The sequence below is a fragment of the Bactrocera oleae genome, chromosome 5 (assembly GCF_042242935.1).
Source record: "Bactrocera oleae isolate idBacOlea1 chromosome 5, idBacOlea1, whole genome shotgun sequence".
In the NCBI taxonomy this organism is placed as follows: domain Eukaryota; kingdom Metazoa; phylum Arthropoda; class Insecta; order Diptera; family Tephritidae; genus Bactrocera; species Bactrocera oleae.
Window position 1 is genome coordinate 504,837 of NC_091539.1, and position 26,350 is coordinate 531,186.

The 26,350-nt window shown below is 40.0% G+C and overlaps 1 protein-coding gene across 7 annotated transcripts; it reads left to right on the forward strand.

The window, feature by feature from the left end:
* Window positions 1–38: 38 nt before the first annotated feature.
* LOC106617201 (Inositol 1,4,5-triphosphate kinase 2) lies at window positions 39–26,160 on the forward strand. 7 transcript variants are annotated; one of them, XM_036372531.2, is made up of 6 exons: window positions 6,569–7,123; window positions 15,218–16,478; window positions 23,796–24,054; window positions 24,163–24,431; window positions 24,498–24,608; window positions 24,792–26,160. In XM_036372531.2, exons 2-6 carry the CDS (start codon window positions 15,618–15,620, stop codon window positions 25,359–25,361), a joined length of 2,070 nt encoding a protein of 689 aa, XP_036228424.2. In that variant the 5' UTR covers window positions 6,569–7,123; window positions 15,218–15,617; the 3' UTR covers window positions 25,362–26,160. The 7 variants fall into 7 exon arrangements, with proteins under 7 accessions (XP_069966210.1, XP_036228424.2, XP_036228425.2 ...); XM_036372532.2 differs by having other exon boundaries at window positions 15,378–16,478; XM_036372533.2 differs by having other exon boundaries at window positions 6,569–6,959.
* The last annotated feature ends 190 nt before the right edge of the window (window positions 26,161–26,350 follow it).

Sequence of the window (26,350 nt, forward strand, 5' to 3'; positions counted from 1 at the left end):
AACTCTTACACACAAACAGCAGCACAAGAGCGCAGAACATGGCACTCTTTCCTTCCTCTTCGCGTCCGCGCACACTTATGGAGCAACTGTTGGCGCGCAAGATCGAGGCAGCCGCCCAAAGCGGTCCGGGCGGCAGCCGTTTGCGGCGCACTGATTCGCTCGACTCCGCCAGCAGCATCGGGTCACTGGGGTCGCTGGTGCTGGGCGATGACGTCTGCCGCTGTGACGACTGCCTGCTGGGCATTGTGGATCTGTATGTAATCAGTGCGGAGGCATCCAAGAAAAAGGTAGGTAACCGGGAGGCTCGAATTGCGCTTTGCAGTGTATGCTCTGTCGACGCGCTTGCGGTGTTGCAATGTATTTAGTTTTGTTGTTGCTGCTATTTGTGTTTGCTTAGCTGCTGTAAGTTGCTGGCAGACTCAGTGTGCTGGCGCAGCAGTTGATTGACTTACAACATGGACTTGCTAATTTTCCACTAATTACTGTTGTGTGCAGGCGGTCGCGAGCGTGTGGCATGCGACACTGTATCATATAACTTTAACTTGGTTAATTAATGACAGGCTGGCGGGTGGTTGGCAGTTTAATCGCGCTACTGTGGGCATTGCTTTGCCTTTATTTGATAATTTGTTAGTAAAGGAGTACGCCACTTGACTACTAGAATCTCAGTAATATGGTTAGTGTTTTAACAGAGGCACAGTAGGCGTTTATAGACATAAATTATTTACAAAAAACGACGTTTAGGCGCTTGTGTTCTTTGACAGGATTATTTATTTTGAAGAGGGGAAATGCAATGCAACCAAAACAATATTAATATAATAGGAACTTTGAACTTTTGCTATGAAATTTCCGAAAGACTAAGCGCCAGTACCAAAAGCAGAGCAGCGAAAGTAGCCAACAGTGTAATGACAATGTGCTGTCTCCGCCACTGCTTCCTAGTCCTGTTATGCGCCGCGCGTTAGTAAACCTGTGGCAAGCGATAACTTAGCTGCAGCGTGAAGGCGTCTGCATATTTGCTATTATTATGAATTTTCTTCCTCCATCTCTTCTGTAGTATAGAATTTTGCAACTCCGCATGGTAGCATGGAATGTCTATTAATCCTAAAGTGTTTGTCCAATAAGCTTGTTTATTATGAAATTTATGATAGTTGACATGAAAATGAGTTTTTAAATTGCCAAAGATATGACTTCCGCTGACATAAGCACCAGCTGTTATTACCCACAGCCTTTGGCAATCATACCACTACGTAGCATGCCACCATCATTTCGAAATATTTGCCTCTTATTCAGTGATGGAGCAACGCGCCTCATAGCCGTGTAATCTGTCGCGCTTCGCGCCTCAAGCGCGCCTCTCTGCAAGCGCGTTTCTTTTTACTCTAATTATTTTCAAGCGTCTATCTGCTATCGCCTGAAGTGCTACGTCACGTTGCTTATTTAACGCTTATCATTATATTAATATTGGCAGCTGTGCGCCCATGGCGTCGCGTCTGTCGTGTGTATCGTGATTTTATTGGCAGCCGTAAATAATTTGCTTAGCATAATTTATCGTGTTATTACAAGACAGCAGAACATTTACCGGCACAAAACAGCACGCCGCTTTTTCTACCAGCGCGCTCTCCACTGTCCAGCACCAATTAAATAAATTCATACAAGTGTCACACGCCGTCACACACGCACTTGTCTGCGATGCGTTATCAGCGCGCTCACCTGGCGGCGGCCAGTCAGTGGGCCTGTCGTTTCGCCGCGTTTTTTTCCGGCTGTAGCAGGAAGTGTTGTCTCTTATTTGTAGATAAATCAAAGCTTAACGGATAATCGCATTCGTAATGAAACTACAAGTGTCTCTGTGAACTGTTGTTGTTGCGCATTCATCATCGCTTAATAAGTGGGTAATGGCATGTGTGGCATGCAAGAAATCATGTTATCATTAATAAACCACTATTTGCAGAATAAAAGCGTTAGCAAATAGCAAACAAAACTGGTTAGAAGTGTTATCAAATAGTAATTAGTATGAAGTTTATCTCGAAGTTGCTACCTCCAACGCACATGAAACTACAAATGATATCAACAACAGAGCTTTTCACTTCTTCGCTTCTGGCGCATTCGACAGCGAGTGCTAAAGCTTTCACGCGTATTGGTTTGTGCTTTGGCTTGGCATATCGTGTGCTTTTCGACTGCTGCAGTCGCTTGTCGGCAATTCTCTGATCGTATTGCGTATCGTATTTTCCCTGTAGATGTCGCCCTGACGAAGCGCGCTATGTTTGCTATATCAGCGAACTGAGAAAGCCTTGTTTATATTGTAAAATTAATAAGTTTGGAGAAGAAGTTATAGAAGTAGAGAAGACATGAGCTCTTAATATTGATAGTGGCGATCCCTAGTGTTTATTCAGAAATGTGGCATGCAACATATTGGTGGAAGCTGCTCAGCTTGGATTATTGAGCGTGTGTGCTTAATGCCAGGCCTACGCGGTGTAAAATTATTCTGTGAATAAAATATACATATATTCTAAAGTGGGGACATTGGATTGCTTTTTGGTGATTAGTCCAGTCTCATAAGAATCGATGCAGTCTGTTTACTGAGGCGGATATCAGACACCCTCCAATTATATTATATAACTAGCATACGAGTATTATTGTATGACTACCCGTCGCTCAGCATATTTTCTTCGTAATTTCTACACAAATAGGCTTTTGCTTTGTATTTGAGTGTTTTATAAGATCACAAGCGTCTTTAGCACATTTTTATACTCTTAAAAGGCTAAATTGTGTTTGTATATAAATTATCAGCGTGACGAGCTGAGTCGCTGAGTCACTGAGTCGATTTAGCCATGTCCGTCTATCTGTATACAAGTATATACGATATCCCTCAGTTTTTAAGATATCGCATATGTTGCATACGTTCTTTCCCCCTCCCCCCCAAGAAGTTGTTTATTTGTCGGAACAGTCGAAATCGGACCACTCCAGCATAGAGCTGTCATACAAACTAAACGATCGTAATCAAGTTCTTGTAAGTAAGCTTTTGTATTTGTGAAGTGTATTATAGCTTCGGTGCAACCGAGTGTAACATTTTTTTTTGTTTTGTATTCAAAAGCGCTGACTTGCTACCCACTCCATTGACAATATGCTCACACCACTCACTGTACTCCGGATAAATCTTCTTCCGCATCATCATCTGTTCGACGCGTTAATCGCATATAAGGCAAACATTTGTTGCGCATTCTCACTTGGATTTATCAGCTAACAATGAATTTATCTAAAGCCGCGAGCGCAGTTTACTAAGCTGTGTTCGTCAAACCAGTTCAAGCTTCATGTGGGCATAGCGTGACGTCACAGATACGTCAATGGCCTACAAAATTTAAACAAACATACACACCCATACAAATTATACATAGTATAATACTTATATACATACAGATATAGACCTATATGTGTGAGCGCATATTTTTAACACGTAGACCGCCTTCTGTGGCTGCTGTCTCGGCGGTTTGCGCTGACTTTGTTATTGTTGGCTGTCAACCAACTGTAATTTCATAATTATAAACCAAACATTCACTTGTTTGTTGTTTGTTTCTTTTGTGTCTAGACGGCCAAAGCACAAAGACTTTTGATGTAATTCATAAATTAAACTCTTTTCTTGCAAAAAATAAAAGTAAGTATTTATTAAAAGAATCAAAATATATAAAAATCACGCTGACTGCCAACACATACAAGTATAAAAATCAATAATAAAATTAAACTAAAACGGAATTTGAAGCAGGGAGCAAAGTTAGCGGCCGCTGCCGCTTGCCACGGGCAAAAGTATTATTTTGCAAATAGTGAAATTTGTACCATTCAATGCCGCATAGCAATACTATGAAAAAATAAAAGTAAATACCAAATATAAAACACACACGCGCACGCACTCATAAAAAAAAGGCGTGAAGCTTAATTTGAAGTCACCGTATTAGCCAGCTTGCTGGTGCGCCAGCGCTCGCGGCGTTAGCGGTAAATGCCGCTAGGTAACATTCAGCTTCAGCCTCAGCTTCAGCTATCGTTTGACGTCACTGCACATCAATCGTGTGGCCCCCACTGTCGCCCCTGTCCAGGCGCAACCATTAGCCGATGAATATTGTAGATTAGCGGCTTTGCTCAACGAGCGTTTTCTATTTGCTCGCTGGTTAGCATGCTCTGTCTGTTGCCGTTTGCTGTTGCTGCTGCTGTGGTTGTTTCTGTTGTTTGTTGTGCCTTTTACGCCATTATCAGTTTGTATAGCCGCGCACATGGAAACGAAATGCCAAATGTTTTGAATTGTATAATTTGGAATTAAATCGCTAAATTATAATCTATAAGGATTTCGGCAGCTTTGAGGTGGCTGTGAAAGCTATTAATGTATGCTCTATGAATATGGGGGAATTCTTAAATGATAAGCACACTTTTTGCGTTGTATATGCGAGGTATTGTTAGGCTATGACCACAGTCATTGAGTTGACCTTTTAATTGTTCGAATTTTTTTTTTTTATAATATCTAAATCTTTGCAAGCTAGTTAGTGCTACGCTCTCTGCATCTTATAACGACATCTACAAGGCTCAGTAAATTGAAATTCTTCAGCTAAACTCGCTAAGACATGCCGTACGCATGATGTCACACATCCTATATAGCACGTATTGAACGCGACATCATGCGATATTTCGGAAATAGTAATACAATAAGTATGAGTGGGAGTGTTCTTACTTTAATACAAATCATTTACCAACAACAACTTGTCTGTCTGATATTTTTCTTTATATTATCTTGCATAACTCGTTGCTGCTTTTCTTTGGCTTCTCTCTCTAAAAGTTTATATGTTTTATTGCTGGTTTTTATGCGTTGTTTTTGTGGTGTGCATTATTGTTGTACAATTTTGCTTTGAAATAACACTTATATAACCGACAGCACTTTTCATTGTTCTATTTGTGTAAATAATAATTAATTTGATATTTTATGGTTGCTCATAAGATAAACAATTGCCGTAATTAAACGTAAAAAACCAGCAAACCGAAAAAAAAAGAACGAACATGAGGCGTTTCAAGTCCGCTGTGGTGTGCTGCGGTTTAATTGCCTTTGCAATAGAGATATGTGCCGCCAATACTGAAAAATATACGATAGTGGAATTAAAATCTCGAACAGTTTGATAAGAGAGTCGACTTAACGTGTTTTGAAAATTATCATCATTGCTATGGAGCTTAGCGCTCGAGAGCTTTCAAGCGCCAAACTTTTAAGTGCGTTGTAATCTTTCACTGGTTTTAAGACATTGTATCTGCAGCTAAAAATAATTATTATAGCATTTGAACTTAAAGCTCAGGAGCTTCGAAAGCTATAAACGTCTAGCTTTAAAAGCTTTTAAGTGCGTTGTTATCTTTCACTGGTTTTTAGAGATTGCATCTGAAACTAAAGATAATCATTATTACATTCGAACTTAGCGCTCAGGAGCTTTAAAAGCTGTAGAAGTGTAGCTTTAAGCGCTTTTAGGTGATATAAATTTAATACCAAGACAGTCTTTCTGAACTGAACTATTGAACTGTTTCATCATCAAAAGCTTTTTTATCTCAATTTCCATTTTCGAGGCTACGAATGCTTACGTAGCAGGTAACGTCCCAGTTACGCAATAGCGTCAATCAGCTTAGCTTAAAACTATTTGTTTTTTATTCCGCCCGTTATTATTCTAAGCAATTATTGCCTTGCTAATGAACAGACCTAGAATTATGGCAGATTTATTTTTCTAATAACTAAAAATACATTTTCAAATTTATCAGTCAACTGTTAAATATAATTTTCTCGTAAAATCGCACTGTAACGCAAAAGAAATAAACAAACAGCCATAGGCAAATAAACAGTTTCAGCGGCGTGCAACTGAAAGTTTAATGAAGCGCAACAGAAAATCACTCATCCAACGAAATTAATTAAAATTGTTAATGCACGAAAATCCAAACATAACGCCACATTGGGCGGTCTGCATCACGCTCTTCTGGCGTTAAACTCAATAACACCTATAAAATTGAAACCCATAAATAGCAAGCAAGCGCTGTTACAAAAGCGCAGTTCAAAGGGCGCACATCAATTGCACGTCCGCGTTAATGCGCGCCCTCATTTCGCTCGCAATGCGGGCGCCACTTTTTCTTGCGCGCGATGTGCTCTGCTCCATTTCGGCTACACATTATCGCAATGCAATATGCCATATATATTATTATCACTTCGTCAGCTGTCGGAGTACGCGCGCACTTGTAAGCGATCACAGCGAATGCCTCTCAGCGCTGGCTGAGTAATAAGAGTGTCTCTAGCTCAAGTCGCGCTGTGCTCGTAACTTCTACAAAAAGTGATCTTGTCAATTTTGCCGCCGGCCGCACTGCCACTACAAAAAACACAGCGCTTTATGTTGTTGTTTCATGGACGTGGCGCGCTCGTAACTTCTTCAACGCTAGCAACGTCAATTGAATATGTCCCAATTTAACTCCGCTTCGCTCAGCGCTACCTCATGCCGCGCTACACTTGTGCACTGCCGCAGCCGTCAAACGCGCCGTTCGGCTTAATTCAGTTCAGTTATGTCGTAGGCATACGTTTGCGCTGCCGTCAGTTGAATTTCTACTCGCAAAGCGTTCGCGTGTTTAAAGCGGTGCATAGCGTCGATGGTGCGGCGGTTCATAAGCGTTTAGATAGTTAACACACTATCGTTACTTTCGTCTGGCGTTTGCTGCGTACAAGCATTGGCAGATACGAAATCGAGCATAACTCACTTTTGACATTTCGGCAATTGTCCGTTCGTCAATGCCAAGGCGTACGTAGAAGAGTTGACCGAATTTCGCTTACGTTTTCACATAATTTTGATATAATTTTGCTGTGCTGTGTTATTGTTTTCGCTGTTGCTTTACGAAAGCCCAACGTGACGCTGTTGTGGCTTTGTTGCTTGCGCGTCGGTAAAACTTGTTAAAGTCATCAGAATTCCAAAAAGGTATTGCGAAGAGCAGCGCAGTAAACTACATAATATTTCATATGAAAGCGAAGTGAAATACGAAAGTGTAACAGCAAAGCTGAAAAAAGTTAAAACAACTGTTGAAAAATATAACTGAAATTCGTGTGAACCAAAGAGCACGCGTCAGAAAAAGTGAAAACAAGGTGAAATTTGCAATAAAATTCCCCTAAAGTGTCTGTGTTTCGTTTGCATATCGCCATAATTGACGCGATAAGAAAAAAATGTTTTTGGTTTTAAATACCCTCTCGGAGTTTTCAATGTTTAAAACAACAGTTTTATTCTGGAATTCTTAGAAAATTCGTCGTCATATAATTAACAGCTTATCAGTTGTAAAACTAGGCAAAAGTGGTTGCTACTAGAGTACGCATCCTTGCGTTCTCTCCGCTCTTTCAAATTGTGCAGTTCCAGTTCCAAAACTGGAGAGGAGCTCCATTTCTTCCTTTCAAATTTCAATGGCACGAAATACTCTAGCGCTTGCAAGCAAAATTTCATAATACTTTCACAGTAAGGTTTTCTGCATCAATTTAGGGTTAACTGGGTTAGCACAAAACGCCCGAAATTTTTTGATGAAAACTAAACTTTTTTGTTGATTAAATATTTTTCATTAGTCACTAATGAATGAGGTAATACAGTCACGCTTGGCTTCTCGTACAACTTTTTACATAAAATTGAATTTTAAATAAAAATAGTTTGTGTTTTTTCCGTCAATAAAAAATTTGTTTTTATTGTTTTCCATATTTCTTTTGGCCTTTGGCTTCACGAAATAATTTGCGTTTGCGCTTACAGACATTTTCTATGAAGTTTATTTTTAAACTGTCAATAAAAACGAACAATATTATTTAATCAATAATTAGCTTATGCAACATTTTTTATAATTACATACATACATACATGCAGACATATACATATATTTATATAAATAGTGCGGCAATTTACTGGCTGTCAAAGCGCACTTTAGCCGCTTTCAAGCGTTAAGCATGGCTTTTGTCAATTAAAAAATATAATTAATGAATTTGCAACTTTTCGCTTTCCAAAATAATTATTGCGTATACCGCCCGAAGCTTGAAAACATGAAAATTAAAAATTGTTTAAGCAATTTTTTTTCTATAAATTACGGTTGTTTAATACAACCGCGCTTATGGCTCTGCCACACTCGCAAAGCGCGCTCTCTCCACCACCGAGTCAGCGCCTCGAACGCTAAGCGGCACGGCCAGTCACTGCGAACAGCGCCAAATATGAAAAGTGACAGCTTTCAAATGTTGTTTTACATGATTTTGGTTTGAAGCTGATTACTTCAGCAACACCTACACAAACACATGCCCGCGTGTGTAATTAAATGCCCACGCGGTAGTGTTACGCGAATGTGCGAATGTGTATGCGTGTGTTTAATTGCTTCCAGCCGGCACTTGTAAGTGACAGTTTTCAGTGAAAAAATGCAATTTACATCTCACTCGACTCGAGAAAGGCCGCGCACAGTCACTGCAAAAAATGTGTTAATCAATTAATGTACAATACAACAGCTATACTTGGCCGCTCGCCTTAATGAGTGTCAATTAAAACGGAAATTGTTCGAACGAAACAAAGAGGAAATTTGAAAAGTGTAGAGACAAAAGCAAACAACGCAGTCGACTTGAAATACTGCGCTCAAAAAAACACGGCTATAATTAAAAAGTAAATAAAGCAAACCCTGTAGGAAATTGAAGGCAAAGTACAAAGTTTAGCGTCAACGCTTCAGCGACTTGAAAACATATTAAGGGTGTGCGCACACGAACCGATTAATATGTGAATAAAACAAAACTAAATTTTCTTACAGGGCATGCCTTTGCAACATTTTTGTTGTTGCAGCCGTCAAGTGCGTATAAATTGTACACATGTTTTCCATTTGTGTTGCCAATTTTGCTGCGTATTTTACTGCGTAATAACGCACGCATCTGTTTCGTATCGTCTCTCAGTTGCACCTGCTTTGCGGCGCGTACACTTCACCATCGTCGAGCTGCTGCTTCAGTTGCTCATCAAACACAGTGGGTGTTCACTATATACTAGCTACAGCATACACGCTCTGCCAAGCTGTAAAAATATACATATTTAGTCCATATATTGCAACAATAAAAACATACAACACAAATTCAATCATTTTGCCGATGAACGGCCGATCTATGCTATCGCTCTAGTAGCAGGCTGTTGCTTCGTTAGAGTTGTCTGTGGCTGGAAAATATATGTTTTGAAAATTAGCGAGATTAGATACAAACAGATATGTCTACAAATAACAGTATGTGCTCATGGATGAGTTTGTTGAATGATGAATACTGAAATAATAGTCATTTTTTTAGCAGACAGAAATGCAATTCTGCTTACTTTTCATTTTTCAATTCACTATATGGCAGCATAAATACAAACGCTTAGAAAAATAAAAGAAAAATTAATATATATTATAAAAGCATCATTGCTCTACCAACACCCTCTTTGTACTCTGTACAGGGTATATTAAGTTCGCCACGATGTCTGTAACAGCCAAAAGGAAACGTCAGAGACCCTATAAAGTATATGTATAAATGATCAGCATGACGAGCTAAGTCGACTTAGCCATGTCCCCCTGTCTGTCCGTTCGTCTGAACGTCTGTATATATACGAAATAGTCCCTCAGTTTTTGAGATTTCGATCTGAAATTTTGCACACGCCCATTTCTCCTTGAGAAGCTGCTTATTTGTCGGAACTGCCGATATTGGATCACTATAGCATATAGCTGCCATACAAACTGAGCAATCGGAATAAAGTGCTTATATGAAAAACTTTTTCATTTGAAGAGATATCTTCCCAAGATATGGCAAGGATTATTATCTAAAACAATGGTGCAACTTATTAAGAAATAGTTTAGATCGGACCACTATAGCATATAGCTGACCACTCAAAGTTTATGTAAGCAATTTTCGTATATGTGTAGGGTATTATAGCTACGGTGCAGCCGAGGTAAACGTTTTTGTTTGTTTTAATAAACATTTTGTTGAAATATGCTACCATCTGTTTGTTTATCTCTTTGATGTATCCACTTCCATTACTCTGTACACATTGATGAATTGTTGTAATTATATGCCTTAATTTGTTGTGCCAACAAAAAATAAATTAAGTAGGTGCAGGCAGCTCGATACACACATAGTTACACCAAGTTCCCATTTCGATTTCGAAATTATGTAGTTTTCTATTGCCTTCAATGCTTGTGGCGTTATCTGTACACGCCCATTGGTTGTGCGCAATTGATGTACCGTTGGAATGTACCAGCGGGCATGGAAAGTCACTTTGTTCTAAATTTATTTTTATGCATATGTATAAATATTATAAATTTGGGCAATAAAATTTGCGTAAATACGTAAGCATTTCATTTGGTTCTATAAATAATGAGGTAATAGTGGAAATATTTTGTCTGGCGGCGCAAAATGAACGCACCTTTCTATTTATGATAAAAAAAAAATTATGATAATTTTGGAATAATAAATTTGTATTGAAATTCGCTGACATAATCGCTGATTTTTGTAGAGTTCATGTTTATTTCGGATATGAAAATGTTATGATGACTCAACTGCCGCGTTAGATGAAATTTTGACCTAAGTGTGGTTATGAGACCACCCAGGTTACCTAACCAACTATTGGCGCGCTACAATATTATAGGGTTTTCTTGTGAATAACTAACTGTAATCAGTACAATGGGGCAGACTAAAGTCACATTTTCGAGCAACTCTTATACTAAAGTGAAGTTCTCTAACACACACTTTCTCAATGTCTAAACTAGCCTAATGCTCGTTATGCACTCATGGACCGTTAAACTTCCTAAAGATGCTGTGAGCGCTCTCCTACCTTCACTCATAATGAGCGCGCTGTCATTGTGAGAGTTTTTACTCTGCCGCTGACGCCTTTCAAGTTTGCATTCCAGCGCAATCAAAAATCAATACGTTACAGTACGAGCGTACTTTGTATTGTAGATTGCTCTTCGCTGCAAACTCATTCAAGTGTGAATTGACGTGCTAACTTCGGGTGTGTAGTACCAGTTTGCTATGCGCTTTGAATGCTGATTTGCGAAATCGCTGATAACTGGCATGTGTATGTTTGAGTATGTGTGTGTGAACGAGTGCATATGCATTTGTAAATGCAAAATAAATACTCGAACTCGTCGCAGCGACCTCCCCGGATGAGTTCAATTAAAGTGATCCGATCGCTATCTACAATATATATGAGTATGTATCTACAACAATTACAACTGCTTTGTTGTGTTTGTTGTTGTGCTAAAGTGTTTATTTACGTCAATTGCAAGCGTTTTCACAGCTAAAAAAGCTAAAAAAAAGCAGTGAGCTGTAATTAAAACTACTCGCTCAAACAAGCACTTGTATGTATATATACGTATATGTGTTTGTGTATGTGCACTTATCAAGAGATAGTGTATAAATTTCTATAAATTGCGGCGATAATAGTGAGCAGTAAGCGAAAAAGGCGTGACATTACAAAAACACCACAGACCATTGGCGGCAACATGTGCTGGTTACACATGACCACAGTCGTATTCAAAAATATGCAGACCAATACAAGGAGATTTAGAATTCAATTTCATTTTAATGCTTTATAGTTGTTGCTATTGCAATTAATTGCGGCATGCAAGCGTAGCTTTAGCATGCAAGAAAAAAAAACAATTAATGCACATATTGATTCATTACACTTACCAGATATTTATGAGAGCAAGCAGGCATAAATGTATGTACTTGCTGACGTAGAAGTCTTGATTAATTGAATAATAAATAAATGACATAATATGTCAAGACAGCCAACCATGCGCAAATTATTTTAATATTTATGAGCTGGCTTCGGCCTAACTTAATGAAATCGTGAGTCGCCTTTATTGCCGTTAGGCTTCACACCTTGACACGTGGACAACTACTAGTTGCCAACAGCTAATGTATGCATATACAAATAATTTTGTTGTGAAAATGCTAATAAAAATTGCACAGACATCTTCAAAATAATTAGTTACTTGTTTGCCAACAAAATCCAGCAAAATATTTCCTGCGCTTAATTTAGTTGAGCGGCGGCCAAGCAGTCAGCGTAAACCTATTTTGATGAAAGCCAGTGTAAACCTTAAGAAATTGCATTTTTTCGCTTATATAGTATATATACTAGGGTGGAGCGAAAAAAATAATAATTTGGTAAAATTTGTAGATTATAAAAAAAGAAAATTTTTGAAAAAAGAGATAATTTTTTTTAACATCTAGAGGCGGCTCACTTTTAAAGTAAATTTCGAGTTAACATTTTTTTTGGACAAGAAAAAATTATTTTTGGTTTAAACTCTTTACATGTATATAAAAATTACCGAATTTGACGGTTTTTGACTCAAAACTTATTTTAACGCTTAAGGAAAGCATGTTGTCGCTTAAGACTTTTTTTAAAACTCCAATAATGACCACAAAAAAATTTTTTAAGTTGATATATTTTAATTGGACAGAAAGAGAACACTACACAGCTTCTAGCTCCATCCTAATATATACACTCATGCATTCGTATCAACTCCACTTCAAGCATTTTTATAGTCAACAGCGTGCGCCATGACGTATGCGCTACCGGCACGTCAAGCCGCGTGTAAAATCTATTAAAATTACACTGAGTTTGTAAGGCGCCTCTTTGTTGTTGTTATTCTGTGTTTATTGCAATATAATTTTTGCTGCGGCACATCTGCATTGCAATTCTTGCTTTTGCTCGCTGAAAAGCTTCGCAGTGCTATCACTACGTCTACCTACGCCACTATATTTGTATGTATTTGTTATTGTATGTTTACGAATTCGCTTATTGGCTTGTGTCACTCAAAACCGTTAAATTTGCATTGCAAATTAAATGACACAATCGAGTTTTTGCTAATTTTGCGTCTGTGCGCTAAGCGCTTCTTTCTTTTCTGCGCATCTCGCCGCTTTTGTTTGAATTTTTTAAGAATTCTGCTACTTTTTTCAACACATTAGACGTTCAGTGTCGGTAACTGGTACTGAGAGTGTCGTAAATGACGCAAAATGCGCAATGTGTTTATGGGTCTTCTGCTTCTTCATTTTTTTAATTATTATTTATATTATTTTCAATTAGTTGGCATTTTATTTGCTGTATATGATAAGCGTTAAATTAAACAAAAATTTTCTAATTGAACAACAATTTAATGTGTTGAACAAGCAATTAGCAATCGTTCTTTATGTGTCAAGGTCAACTAACGAAATTTGTTGCTGCTACTTTCAGCGGAACTGATAAGCAAAAACGAACGCAGCTTTGACGAGCTTTTGAGCTTTCAGTTGACTGCAATGGAAGCACAAGGATTTTTTTAATACTTTGTATTGTCATTTTTGTATTGTCTGTTGAAGACTGCCTTTTAAACGGTCTTTTCGATGATTTCGGCAATAAATAAAAGCTCACTTGGGTGAAATGAAAGTACGCTGATTTTTTAAAATACTTTTTTATTGCCAGTTTTCTTTATTGTCTGTTGAAGACTGTCTTTAAATGGTCATTTCGATGATTTCGGTAATAAGTCAAAAGCTCACTTGGGTGAAATGAAAGCACACTGATTTTTATAATTATTTTTTATTGCCTGTTTTTTTATTGTCTGTTGAAGACTGTCTTTTAAACAGCCACTACTCTCCAAATAACCGATATATAGGTTGCGCCGATTTGAAAAACTCTTATGAGCAGCTTTTTCATTATAGGAGTGCTGTAATAGTCCAAACTTCGACACAAATTATGGTCTTCGCGGTGCCCCAAATTTATGGGTCTTATGAGAGACGCCCCGCAAAGTGTTTCCAACAGAATAACTCACGTATACTCATAACTCAATCACTTACTCAATCCTCTTTTGGCGCCAATTGTCAGTTATGACATATACGCTACCAATTCTGGAACTTTTAATTTTCTTTATGTTGTTGTTATTGCTGCGACGTGAGGCAATACGGCAAGTAATGATGTTTAAAACATTAAATTGAAATCGTTCCTAGAAATCTACAAATAATTACATTGTGTCTTAACATTAAATTGAAATCGTTCCCAGAAATCTACAAATTACTAAATTGTGTCTTAAGTAGCTTGCCTCAGTCATGGCGCGTTTATTCCACGTGGGTGGCGATTTCACTGCGGCTTCAAATATGTCATAAAAACTAAAGGTAAAAATTAATAATAAAAATACTTGCGAAAAGTTTAATTGAAAGCGCTATTCATTGCGTGTTCAAACGCGCTATGAGTTTCGGCCAAGTGAGTTTCGTCGAAATTTTGACGAAATGCCAATGAATTCCGGCAGTCGTAACTCGCAACCATTTATGGCGCAGCGACGCATTGGCTATGCGTTATAAGCGTTTGTATTGAAATTTTTGCGTTATTTTGTTTTTTTTTCTACCTTTTTCCTTCCCTGCTTGCATCACGTTTTGGCAAGACGTGTTGCAATGCTGCATTGCTTGTTGTACAAACGTCGCCGCACCTCGGGTGATAAAATATTAGTGTTGCGCTTGGCATGTGGATGACTTGGCGGCTGCAGGCCAAAAAATGTCAAATCGTCTAATATTCTTCGCTATGCGGTAATTTAATATTTTTAAGATGTTGCAAGCTGTTGCGCGCGCACTTTAACTGCTACGCTTGCCTTGACGTACGCACATTCGAATTGCTAATGCGCTTTTATGAAGTTGTTAACGGTAAAGCCTTTGTATATGTGCTGCTAATTGCCAAGTGCTGACTTTGTTTGCTTGCAAGATTTTGTCGTAATGGCATAATTCGTAGCTGAGACAACACTTGGAGCTCGCACATATTGTCAAGGCCTAGAATGAACGTTAAATATCTTGTTTATGTATGTTTGCTAGAACTTCGTTGCAGCTGTTTTTAGCTCAGGCTAAAATTGAGCGCACCTAAACGTCTGATAAATTCGTATAATAAAGTCCTAGAAGATGGTCTTTTCTTTTTAGAAAGAGGCGCGCACTCAACTAGCATCTCTTATTCAACTAGTGGTGGTTGAGCGCTCAGGCGACGCGCTGAAGAGCAATTTACTTGCAGCGCAGGTTTAATTCTTAAACCACTGTCGGACGTAGTATTTTTGCATGTCTATGATTCATATGCTCCCGTTATAACTTATAGGTATAGGCCTTCTAAATGCATATAGTAGCATTAGAACATGCCTTATCATGCTTTCATTGAGTTCGTTGTAAAAAAAAAGTTGTTTTGAGTATAAAATTTTACGTTTACTCTAGACTGAGCTCCGAGAATTCCCAGCGTTTTTTTCCCAACGAAAAGAATTTATTGAATAAACAGTTGCATTGAAAATATAAAAGTCACCAGCAATATTCGCAGAAAAGACAAGCGTGGTTGAGTAATAAAAAAATACAGCTGCGAATTCCGAAAATATTTCAGATACCAGAACTTCATTCATCATCAACGCTTCACCAGAGCTATGCAATAATACGGTGTAATAAAATGCTTAACTCGCAATGGACTAACAACTTGTTGGAGCTCCGTTGAAACTCGTTGTAAAGCATATTTTCTAAAACAAAGTGTTAGTAATTTGTGTAATAGTGAAATAGAAAAGTGAAGTGAGAACAGTGAACGTGAAAGCGAGACAGTTGCGCCGTGCTTGTGCTTGTGTATGTGACAATGTCTTTGTGCGCTTATCCGCAAGTACGCATTTACGAAGATTTCGATAAAATGAGCGCCAAAGAGGTCTATTACAACGAAGCTGGCAACAAGGTCACCGTAAAGCTGCTGCACTTTCCCGATGTGCCACCTGAGGAGGTGGATAATATGAAATTCGATGACGATGCCGATTACGCTGAAGAAGCCGTCGAGGCAGTTGAAATGCAACACATCAATTGCAAGCAGTGTTGCATACATAAAGACGTCGTTGCCGTTAGCTCAACTTTGCTGAATGGATTGCCACACGTGAAAAGTACGCAAGCTGCTGCAGAAGATGTTGACCCTGCGGAGGCGGAAGATAACGATGCGGAAGAGGACGAGCTTGATGAGACAGCCAGATCATACGATGAGACCGCTGAACGTGAGGCCGATGAGCTGTCACGTCCTCACTCACCGGCACTACCCATGCCCATACATACGCCTCCACAACACTTGCAACAGCATAGTCACTCTGTGCCAACTAAGAAGATCTTTCGCAAAAAATCCACCGGCAACCAGGCGCATGCGCGCAAATGCAGTCTCGCCTTTGCACAGGCACACGGTCTGCCGACTAGTGTGCCGCCCACTATTATGGTGCCGCCACGCGCTCCAGCATCCAATGAACTCAGGGGTTGTGCGTGGCGTCGCCACTTGCAACTGCAGCGCCGTTCGCCATCACCACAGCAAAATCTTTGTCCTGGCTACACGCAATACTCCATGTCATTCCTAGAAGTGCCGCTGCCACGTGACTATGGCTATGCGTCCAGCGACGATTTGAGCTCCGAATGGGACTCCGATGTGCCAACGATGTCGGCCAGCCGCGGCCAGACGCAAACGAAAAAGGTGAGTGTCTTCAGACGTTCTGTTAGGAGCGAAAAATTCACAGCTTGAGTGTAAAATTTTGAGTGTAGCGAGACTAGCGTTTATGCTGCTAATTGCTCTAATATTGTGATCACGTTGTTTGCCTAGGGTATGCGGATGTAGATCAGCTTTCTATGGTGTGATTTGATCTAACATACAAACTTGTCATTCATATGCATAGCATAGCTTTATTTAGTCTGATGTTCACTTAAACTCAACTTCAATATAAATAAATCTTTTTTGGCAGAGTTCATATATATTTACCGACATTTGGCCACGCGCCTTCATGAATGCCATTGTACAATGGTATTGCCCCAGTAACGCGCTCCGAATACTGTTTGCGCTGAGCCACTTCCAACTGCTCATTTATATAGGCTGTTGCGCACGGCGCATGAATTAAAGATCAGTATTGTGTGAAATTCCTTAGTAGAATAATTTGCGAATGCCAAACACAATTCTTATTTTTTTTTTGGAATTTTACGCGCGTTCGTTTGCATGAGAAAAGGCGTAAAATATGCGAGGCAAATCAATCTGTTTATATAATATTGTATTACAGTTGTGTGAAATATTTTTGTATCAAATGAAATTTATCCATTTTGGTTCTGAACACAATACGGAAGGACTAAAAACAGAATTTTGTTTTGTTTTTAGTGCTTCCGTCCTTCTCTCAATGGCAAAGTCGACCACTTTGTAAGAGTGACTCTTTTAGCTTGATTACTTATATACTTTCATTCCACATCTTTTTTACGTATATAAATGTTACCTGCACGTCACTGCCATGTGGCTTAGTATTTGGCAGACTTTCACTGAACCGTGGGTTCGAAATCGACTCGAAAGCATGCTGAAAAGCAAAAAATCTACTATTCAGCGGCGGTTACAAACTTTGTGATCGTCCATTTGGGTGTTAATATATAGACGTAACACACATACTAGCTTCGCAGCTTGACAAACTTTTCGCCAAACGTTAAGCGTTGCATCGTGCTACTGATTATGTTGTCTGTCTACTCTGTCTACAGTCGGCTACAGCTCACTCGAGTTGACAGTTGTGATGAAGACAATTGCATGTTATGACGCCTCAACGCAAAAGTTAACAACACGCACAACAACAAATGCAGCAAACAATAACCGTGCAACATTGCACCGCACAATGAGTCGGTTCCGTCACACTGGCGAAACGTGCTGGGCTCCACTGCGCTTGCGACGTTCGTAGGTTGAGTTGTTGGTATACAATTACTTGGTGAAATGAGCAGAAAAACAAGCGCATAATGATTTATTATGCGGATTAGACCAAAAACGGTAAATCGCGTGGTATGACGTACGTTAGACATTGTTTGGACAAGAAAGTTGAGATACTCGTATGCACCCCCCGCGCAATTGTGACATGAACAAATGATGAACGGATGCAGGCTTCAAGCTGATATCATGTTAGTTGCCTACATTTGTTGAATACTACGCGTTTGAGGTGCACGTGACAGTTGCTGTGTAGTATGAACAAGTTTGCGTATGCAAAACAGGGTGCTGGCATAGAAAATTTGCCAACAATAATTATGGCGCTCGCAATACAAACATTCGATTAGTTGTTTCCCCTTTTAAGTGGTGAGTTTTTTGGTATTAGAATATACTAGATACCTGTTGCGTCCAGTAATTCCAAACTCATAATATGTGGAGATGATGAGAAGAACAAAACGGAGCGAGAGGTTAGGCAAAGCTTCTGTAAAAGTTTGATTTAAGCTTATTGCGAAACGTGCCGCACACAACGTTGTATATACATTATGACTGTCAGAAAATATCAAATTTTTTCAAAGCTGGTATAAGAAAATCTTTTAAAGCGCCAGTTATAAGCTTTCGAAAGCTTTTCAAAACTGTTATATGCAAATCGTTTACAGATTCACTTATAAGCTTTCGAAAGCTTTTCAAAGCTGGTATAAGCAAATCTTTTACAGCTTCACTTAAAAACTTTCGAAAGCTTCAGAGTCGTTACGTATATAATATATTTCAGAGGAAAATCAGTTTAATCGCCGACAATTGGCGTGATTCTGGCAAATATTTTCGAAAACACTTTCAGCTGTAATTTAGCAAGGGTTCAGTGACCAGATTATCTATATATCCCGAAACTGCGCAACATACGCAGTTTATCTTTAGAGTTCAAGCCTTAGCGCCTCAGTCTGTTTTCTTCTTATTGCAAATTGTAAACTCCACACTCTTGCGCGCGCGGTTAGCTGGCTAGCGCTATCACATCTATGCAAACCGCGTTGTAAGCGCTCGTGTCAAGCAGCTTTGCTCTTATTAACTCTGCCGCTAGAAACGTCAACGACGTCATTACAAGCGTCAGGCGTTGGGTGTACTAGTATTGTAGCGGTTTGCGCCGCTCATTAACCGACAAGTGAAAAGCAAACGTAATAAGTCAGTACAGGAATGTGCTGCTGCAGTTAGATATCCAGCGAGCGAGCAATAGCAAGTAGTAGGATGGACGGCGGGCGGAAAGCGTCGGTGAACGTTGCGCCGCAATGAATGGCGTAATATTCATAACAATTATAATAATGAATTATTTTTATTTTTTCTGCTACTGTTTTCTGTTGTTGTTTGCCATTTTAATATTTTTTCCACTGTTTTATATAAATATATTTTTAACTCAGTGCATGGGGCGGCTAGCTGGCAGGCGAGTGTTCGCTTAGTTGCTTGTTTAAAGTTTCATCCGCGTGTCTGCTGGTTAGTAGCTTTTCTCCAGCCTTTAGTGGCGCACTTGGCCAACGGATACTAGCGGTTCCGAAAATCATAAGCGAAATAATATCGTAAAATCTATGTTTTTCAAATCATACGGCCTTAATTTCAGTAAATTTTTGCTTTCCAAGTGAATAGAAAGTCAGCGCATGTGTTTACCGTTACGCTATTGCGGTATCTGCATGCTTCAGCAGCGGCATAACGGTTTCAATTCAAAAATTCCTGCATCCGTTTTCTTTTTATTCGTGCGCGGTCGTTTGAGGCGTGGCAAGAATGTGTTAAACAAGTTGTTTTTAATTAAAGCATTTATATTATGTGGACTATACGAGACGCCAGAAAAGTTTGAGGTGAGGTCTATAAAATCTACTCTTACTTTCGGTATGTTTTGAGTTAATAAACCAATGCCTTACAAAGTATATAATGTTTAGCTTTCATTAGCTTTTACAAATTTTGTTTTTTGACTCGATATTGTGAGCATGCGATTGTGATTCTACTCATCAGGATTGCCAAGTGACCGACTTTAACATATGCCTTCGAAGTCTGTGGTACATCATTATTCGATACGAGTAATGAGATTCTAAGCACGGCTAAGGCGAAGTTGGGAGACAATCTCAGCTTCTTTCTTGACAAGTTTTTCGTACAAAGTTTCATTAGCTTTTCACAAAATATGTTTTTGACTTCAAGATTGTAAGCATGATATTGTGATTCTGCTAAACAGGATTGAAAAGTGACCGGCTTTAAAATATGTAGCCACAATCAGTGGTATGCCATCATTCAGTATGAGTAAAGAGGTTCTAAACCCGGCTAAGACGAAGTTGGGAGACAATCTCAGCTTCTTCCTTGACAAGTGTTTCGTACAATAAACCATAGATTGTTCGACTTCAACTTTAGCCACTAACTGGATTAAAACTTTTAGGATTCTCCTTGAGTAGATAACGACGGTTAATAAGAGTAGAAGATATTATTAGTCAGCTCACAAACCACAACTTGGATAAGAGGCCCAATGACAGGCTTGACACGAGTTGAGCGCTATATTATAGGTATGTGTAATATAGAAGCAGAAGTGAGTTCATCTTTTTTTGAAAGTTTTTTTGTTTTTTTAATTTTTAAGCAATAAAAATATAAAAATAAACAAGTTTTTATGTGTAGCGAGAATATTTATACTAGCAGCATTATTTTGGTGCGCTGCGAGTCTGTAAATATACACGTCTGCGAGGTACTTGAAGCAACGCAATTCTATAGATATGTTTATACATTTTTCCGGAGTACTTAAGTATTTCGAAACAACAAAGTGTTAACACCGCGCCAACGCCGCTGTCATCACCACTGGGTGTTGTATACAAACCGCCGAGTGGTTTTGCGTCACTATTCTTGTTTGTTTTAGATTGCGCAGAGCGCGGAGAGCATGCCGCATGGAAATGTGCTTTGCAAAAAAAGAACCCTGAGTTTGTTTGCGCAGACTGGGCTTGGTAACCGAGTGGCATGTGACAGGCGCTGTGGAATTCCCAAGACTTTTAAAATGATGTAAAATCAGAAGAAGTTACAGAGTGTTGTTGTAGAGTGTTTTTTTTCATACCCGCAAGCAGTGGTCGAGCTGTTGTGACGTAAGTTTGCCGTGCGCTTAGACAAGCTATTTTCACAGCTGAAATGTGAATGCTAATCAACTGGCACATATATTAACTAGCATATTTTATTTACTCTTCTATTTATTTGCACAACCCAACATAAACAAGCGCTAATTTGTTTAATTTTTTCGCATTCTCGTTCCAGGTAAATATGAAAATCCTTGACGGCTCATTGCGAAAATTGACGGTGCCGAAAAATCCGCCACAGCACTTGCGTAAGTACACTGACCGCCTCACTGGCTGTGTGCGCCTGTGCACCGTCGCCCGCTGCCTGGGCGCTCGAGCATTTGCACACATTACAGTCAATTTAGTTTACTGATATTTTTAACGACGTGGCGCAAACTCTCGACACAATTGAAGTCAATTTGCACAATTCATAAGCGCCAACAGTAAAAGTATATGTCGCCGATGCGTTGTTGTTGCGGCTTGGCTGTTATCAATTTGTGCACGCCTTGCTGGTGTGGCAATTCATGCGTTTCGGTGCTGCGAACACATTTTACGTCGTTCCCAGGCGCGACGAGTGCGCACAAAGACAATACAACCACTAATTTAATAAATTTACTGGACGGTGAAAAAACGCCAAATATTGGGTATAGAAATGCAAAGGAGTCTATTTTTATGCCGATTGCGATCAGGCGGCCAGGTCGTGATATTCGTTTTTTCTTGTTCAACGCTTCGAGATGTCTGAACAGCAGCGCGTCGGGGACGAAAAATATTAAAGAAAAAATTACCGTTTTATTAAGAAAGAAGGACAGAAAGGAGCGTCAGAGAGAGAGAGACATAGAGAGAGAAAGGCTGAAACTAAGAAAAAGAGAAAGAGAGAGCTGCTGCCCTGTTGCTTAGGAATATTTGATATATACGGTTCGCAGCATCTTTTCAATAAGATTTGCTTTAACTAGACAACATTACCGCAGAAATCAAGCTTTAGTGAAATTGTCTCCTCAACTTATTATAACTAGCGCTTTTAGTTGACAGCTGGTCGCGCGCTAAATCCTCTCTTATAAAAGCATTTCGCTTTCCAGCGCTGTCCATAAAGTGGCGCCATAAGTCAAAGCAAAATTGTGCCCGAATACTTCAGCCGCTCGCCGCACCTATTAGCTTTAGACATATAACCGCCAACTGACCAACTACTCAGCAAACAAGTCAATTTAATCAACTCAACTCTTAATCATTGCCGTCTTTACATTCTGCCTGCTTGCAGTACCCAATCACAAACTAATCAAGACTAATCTGTATGAGTGTGCTTTTTCATTTGCATAAATTTACGAAGTTGTTGCGACAAGTTGTTTGCAGCTACCAGCGCGAGCGCTGGCTGACCAATGCTCAAGTGTCAAAAGTGCAGTTATACATATGTAGGCGCTATCGCGAACGTAAGCGGCCTAGTTCCGCGCGATTTGCATGCGGTTGCAAGCTATTTGCGCAGGCAACACCTCACCTCCATGGCCTGTGAGAATTGAGTGTTGTTGTTAGTTGTACATTTGACTGGCGCATTCGCTGTTGCATGCCAATTAATTGGCTAATTGGTTATTGCCTCTCTTAATTTCTGTTGCCAGGTGGCAGGTGACACATAAAGCGACAGGTGGTCGCGCTTAGCGCTCAACTTTGCAACAGACGCTTGGAATTCCGTAGCTTTTGCGCAGAGTGGACAGTTCAAGCAGATATTGAATATCTAACCGTTCACGCGCCTCACTTGGCAACGGTATCGCGTTCTTTTCCCAATAGACGAGAATTCGATATGATGGCCTCGCTTGGTGTGCGCTATTCGATGACGCAGGCGCTTATGGCGTTGGCCTTGCTGTGGCACACGGGTTCACTTGTTGAAAATTAATATATATAAATGAAGAAAGTGTTTATGCGCGCGCACATCTGCGAGGCACATTAGTAATGACAGCGCAGTTTTTAATTAAAATAAATGACGCGGCAGCGGCCTAGTCACGTATTGTTGCGGTGACATTTATGTGGGTAGATGAGCGATAACAACGCGCTACAGCGGTAATTAGCACAAGCTTTAGATTGCAAACGCGCTTGGAGTACGTGCCGACGCTTATACTGCTAATTTTTCCTTAATTTTCACTGTTTTTTGTTGAAGTTTTGCAAAGACGCTGTGGCGGCCGCTAATTGTTATTGACGTCAGCGTGCGCGTAAAAGTGGAAGTGCCCGACGTGCGGCAACACTGTGCGTTTATCAGCACAGCCATATCTCTATGCCACTGGTGCTGTAGGTAATATGTTTGCGCTCATGTTTTGCATGAGTATGCGTGCATATTGCAGCGTCGCGCTTTGTTTACAGACGGCTTACGCAGTCTTTTTGTTCACACTCTCATTCAGTTGCTGCTGGCCTCGGCCTGATAGCGCCGTCGCATTTGTTTTGGCAATTAACATAGTCGCACAGACGCGCACTGAAGACATACACACTCCATTTGCACTTAAGCAATTATCGGATTGGAAAATAGGCAGTAAAGTAACGCGCGTAGACGTGTAACAAAATACAAAAATACTTGAATGCACGAAATTTGGCGAAGTAATATAACGCCACTACGTATTTATCGATGCGAGTTGTAAGGAACTATTTTCGGTATGTACAAGTCGATTTGCTACGATTGATCGCGTGCGCGTAGCTGACTTAATTACCAAACATGCAGATGACGGCCCAATAGAGGCGCGCTAGGCATTAAGTTGTTATCGCCAAAATTACCAAGCGCTTACGAATTCGGTCGGTGCTGGTCCAGCGCGCCCAATTAGGATTGTTGCTGCCGCAAATAAGCGATCTGCGCCTACATATTTGTCAGCGCTTTTAAACAGCTGAGTGATGTATTGCGTGTTTAGCACGCGCAGATATGCGAATATCATGTTAGACATTCGTGCGGGGCCGAGGTGTGCTCAGCGCTCCATCTCACCTTTGTAGAGTTAATCAGCACTTGCTAAGTTTAATCGTTCTCTCTTCTCATTGACAGCCTTCTGGTTGGCGCAAGCTACGCAACATTGTGCAATGGACGCCATTTTTCCAAACCTACAAGAAACAGCGCTATCCCTGGGTCCAACTGGCCGGTCATCAAGGCAATTTCAAGGCCGGTCCCGAACAGGGCACCGTCCTAAAGAAGCTCTGTCCAAAAGAGGAGGATTGCTTTCGTGTGCTCATGAAGGATGTTCTGCGCCCCTATGTACCGGAGTATAAGGGACAAGTGACCAGTGAGGATGGCGAATGTAAGTGCAGTATGTACGAATAATCCATAAATATAACTAACTGTTACATGAATTCAATTGAATTTCAATTTGAAGCACTCATTGGTCTGATGAAGAATATATATCTCTCTTTCATAGTATACTTGCAACTGCAGGACTTGCTGAGCGATTTTAATCAGCCCTGTGTTATGGACTGCAAGGTCGGTGTGCGCACTTATCTCGAGGAAGAGCTCTCCAAGGCCAAGGAGAAGCCGAAGCTACGCAAGGATATGTATGAGAAAATGATACAGATTGATCCGGATGCACCCAGTGAGGAGGAGCACAAAGCGAAGGGTGTAACCAAGCCACGTTACATGGTCTGGCGCGAGACGATCTCCAGCACAGCGACACTGGGCTTTCGCATTGAGGTGAGCGAGACTGCTGCTGCGCTAAGCATTCTCTCGAGTACTCAATCAAAAAATTTTCACTTGCAGGGTATTAAGAAAAGCGACGGCACTAGCACTAAGGATTTCAAGACCACGAAGTCTCGCCAGCAAATCAAGCAAGCCTTTCGCGAGTTCGTCAATGGTTTTCAACATGCTATGGTGAGTTTTGTAAACTAAAATAGCTCACTTTCTGAATAGCTTTCTGAATTCGAAAGTCTACTTGTGTCATAGCAAAAGTGAACATAAGCTTTGATATCGTTTGAATTATAAGTGTATTACTTTAACATTAGACTGCTGAATAATCCATGCATAACATTGTTCTTACTCTTTTGTGCCTTACAGCCCCGTTACATTCACCGTCTGCAAGCCATTCGCGCCACACTCGAATGCTCCGACTTCTTTCAGACACACGAAGTTATTGGTAGTTCGTTGCTGTTCGTGCACGACCACTATCACGCCAGCGTATGGCTAATTGATTTTGCCAAGACCGTCGGCTTGCCCGAAAACCAAAAAATCGACCACAGTAGCACATGGACGGTGGGCAACCATGAGGACGGCTATCTGATTGGCATCAATAATTTAATCGAGATTTTCACCGAACTCGATGCGGAAATGGCGCTTGAAACTTCGCTTACACCATCGTCGGCCTCTTCGTCGGCTTCGTTGTCGCCGAAACGCAATTTGAGCGAATCGGCACTTGACGACACAGCGTCCGGCAGCATGTTGAGGGAAGGCGAAGTGGTATTGGAAATGATTAAGCCAGCAAAGGTGGCTACAGTCGCAGATACGCAGCCGACGCACATTTCCGTCGAAACCAGCTCAACAGCGGAGCAGCCGTCTAGCAGCCTATGCACCGTTGCAAAAGCAATAGAGGAGAAAGAGTCAATAGACGGCTCGCAAGATGCGCACTAAGCCAGCGTTCTTGCTGCTGTACGTCTTTTGAATGCAGTACAGATTTTTATGCAAAGTGGAATGCCGCTCGATGGCTTCACTTTATTCATGCACTAGAATTCTTAGAACTCCGTGAATATGAAAGTTAATAAAATAATAGTTTTTAGCTGGAAATTGAATTACTCGTAAGCACGCAAGACTGAACACATAGTAATTTATTGAGTTACATACATACATGCATGTATTTTATATGAGCCTACATACATACAAACCTATGTACCAATAAGTAAATAAGCAGAAATTACAAAAAAATCGAATGCTAACTTTAGCTATGTAAATTTTAAGCAAACATTAAATATAATTGGCACGAGAACTATCAAGGATAAGAGCTAGACAACAAAAACAACCGACACTGTTCAACACGAGCACACGGCATTCGTGCGCGTAGCGGTCTGGCGTGGGAAGGCCTTGACGATTTCGCGACTTCGACAGTAGATAATTAGAGCTATTGAAATATTTAAGTTTAACGGTATATGCAACAAATACTTCAAGCGGCTTGAAGTGGCAAAATGCGTTGCGCTAGTTATATAACTGTATTATCATATCCTGTTAGCAACAAATTAAGGCAGCGCATGGCGTTCGATCACTCAAAACGATTATTCTTTTAATTTTATTATTTTCAATTGTCACACAAATCATTATCCACATCAATACACACATACATACATATGTACGCACACAATCACTGTTGTTGTGTTTAAGAAATAATTGTAAAACTTTTTGACGAGGCAATACTTTCAATAAAATATTTGCAACACAATTAGCTTCTGCTTAAATAACAACAGTTTTCAGAGCATTAAATACAACAACAATTTGTATTTAGACATAATACCGCTATAAAAGCCAACGTTGGGTTGCATTTCTGGTAAGTAATGTGTGGTGTTCGACTTTTCTTTTTGCTTTCATTTAGGCGCGCTTAGAAACGTTATTTCAGTTAAAAACAAAATAAT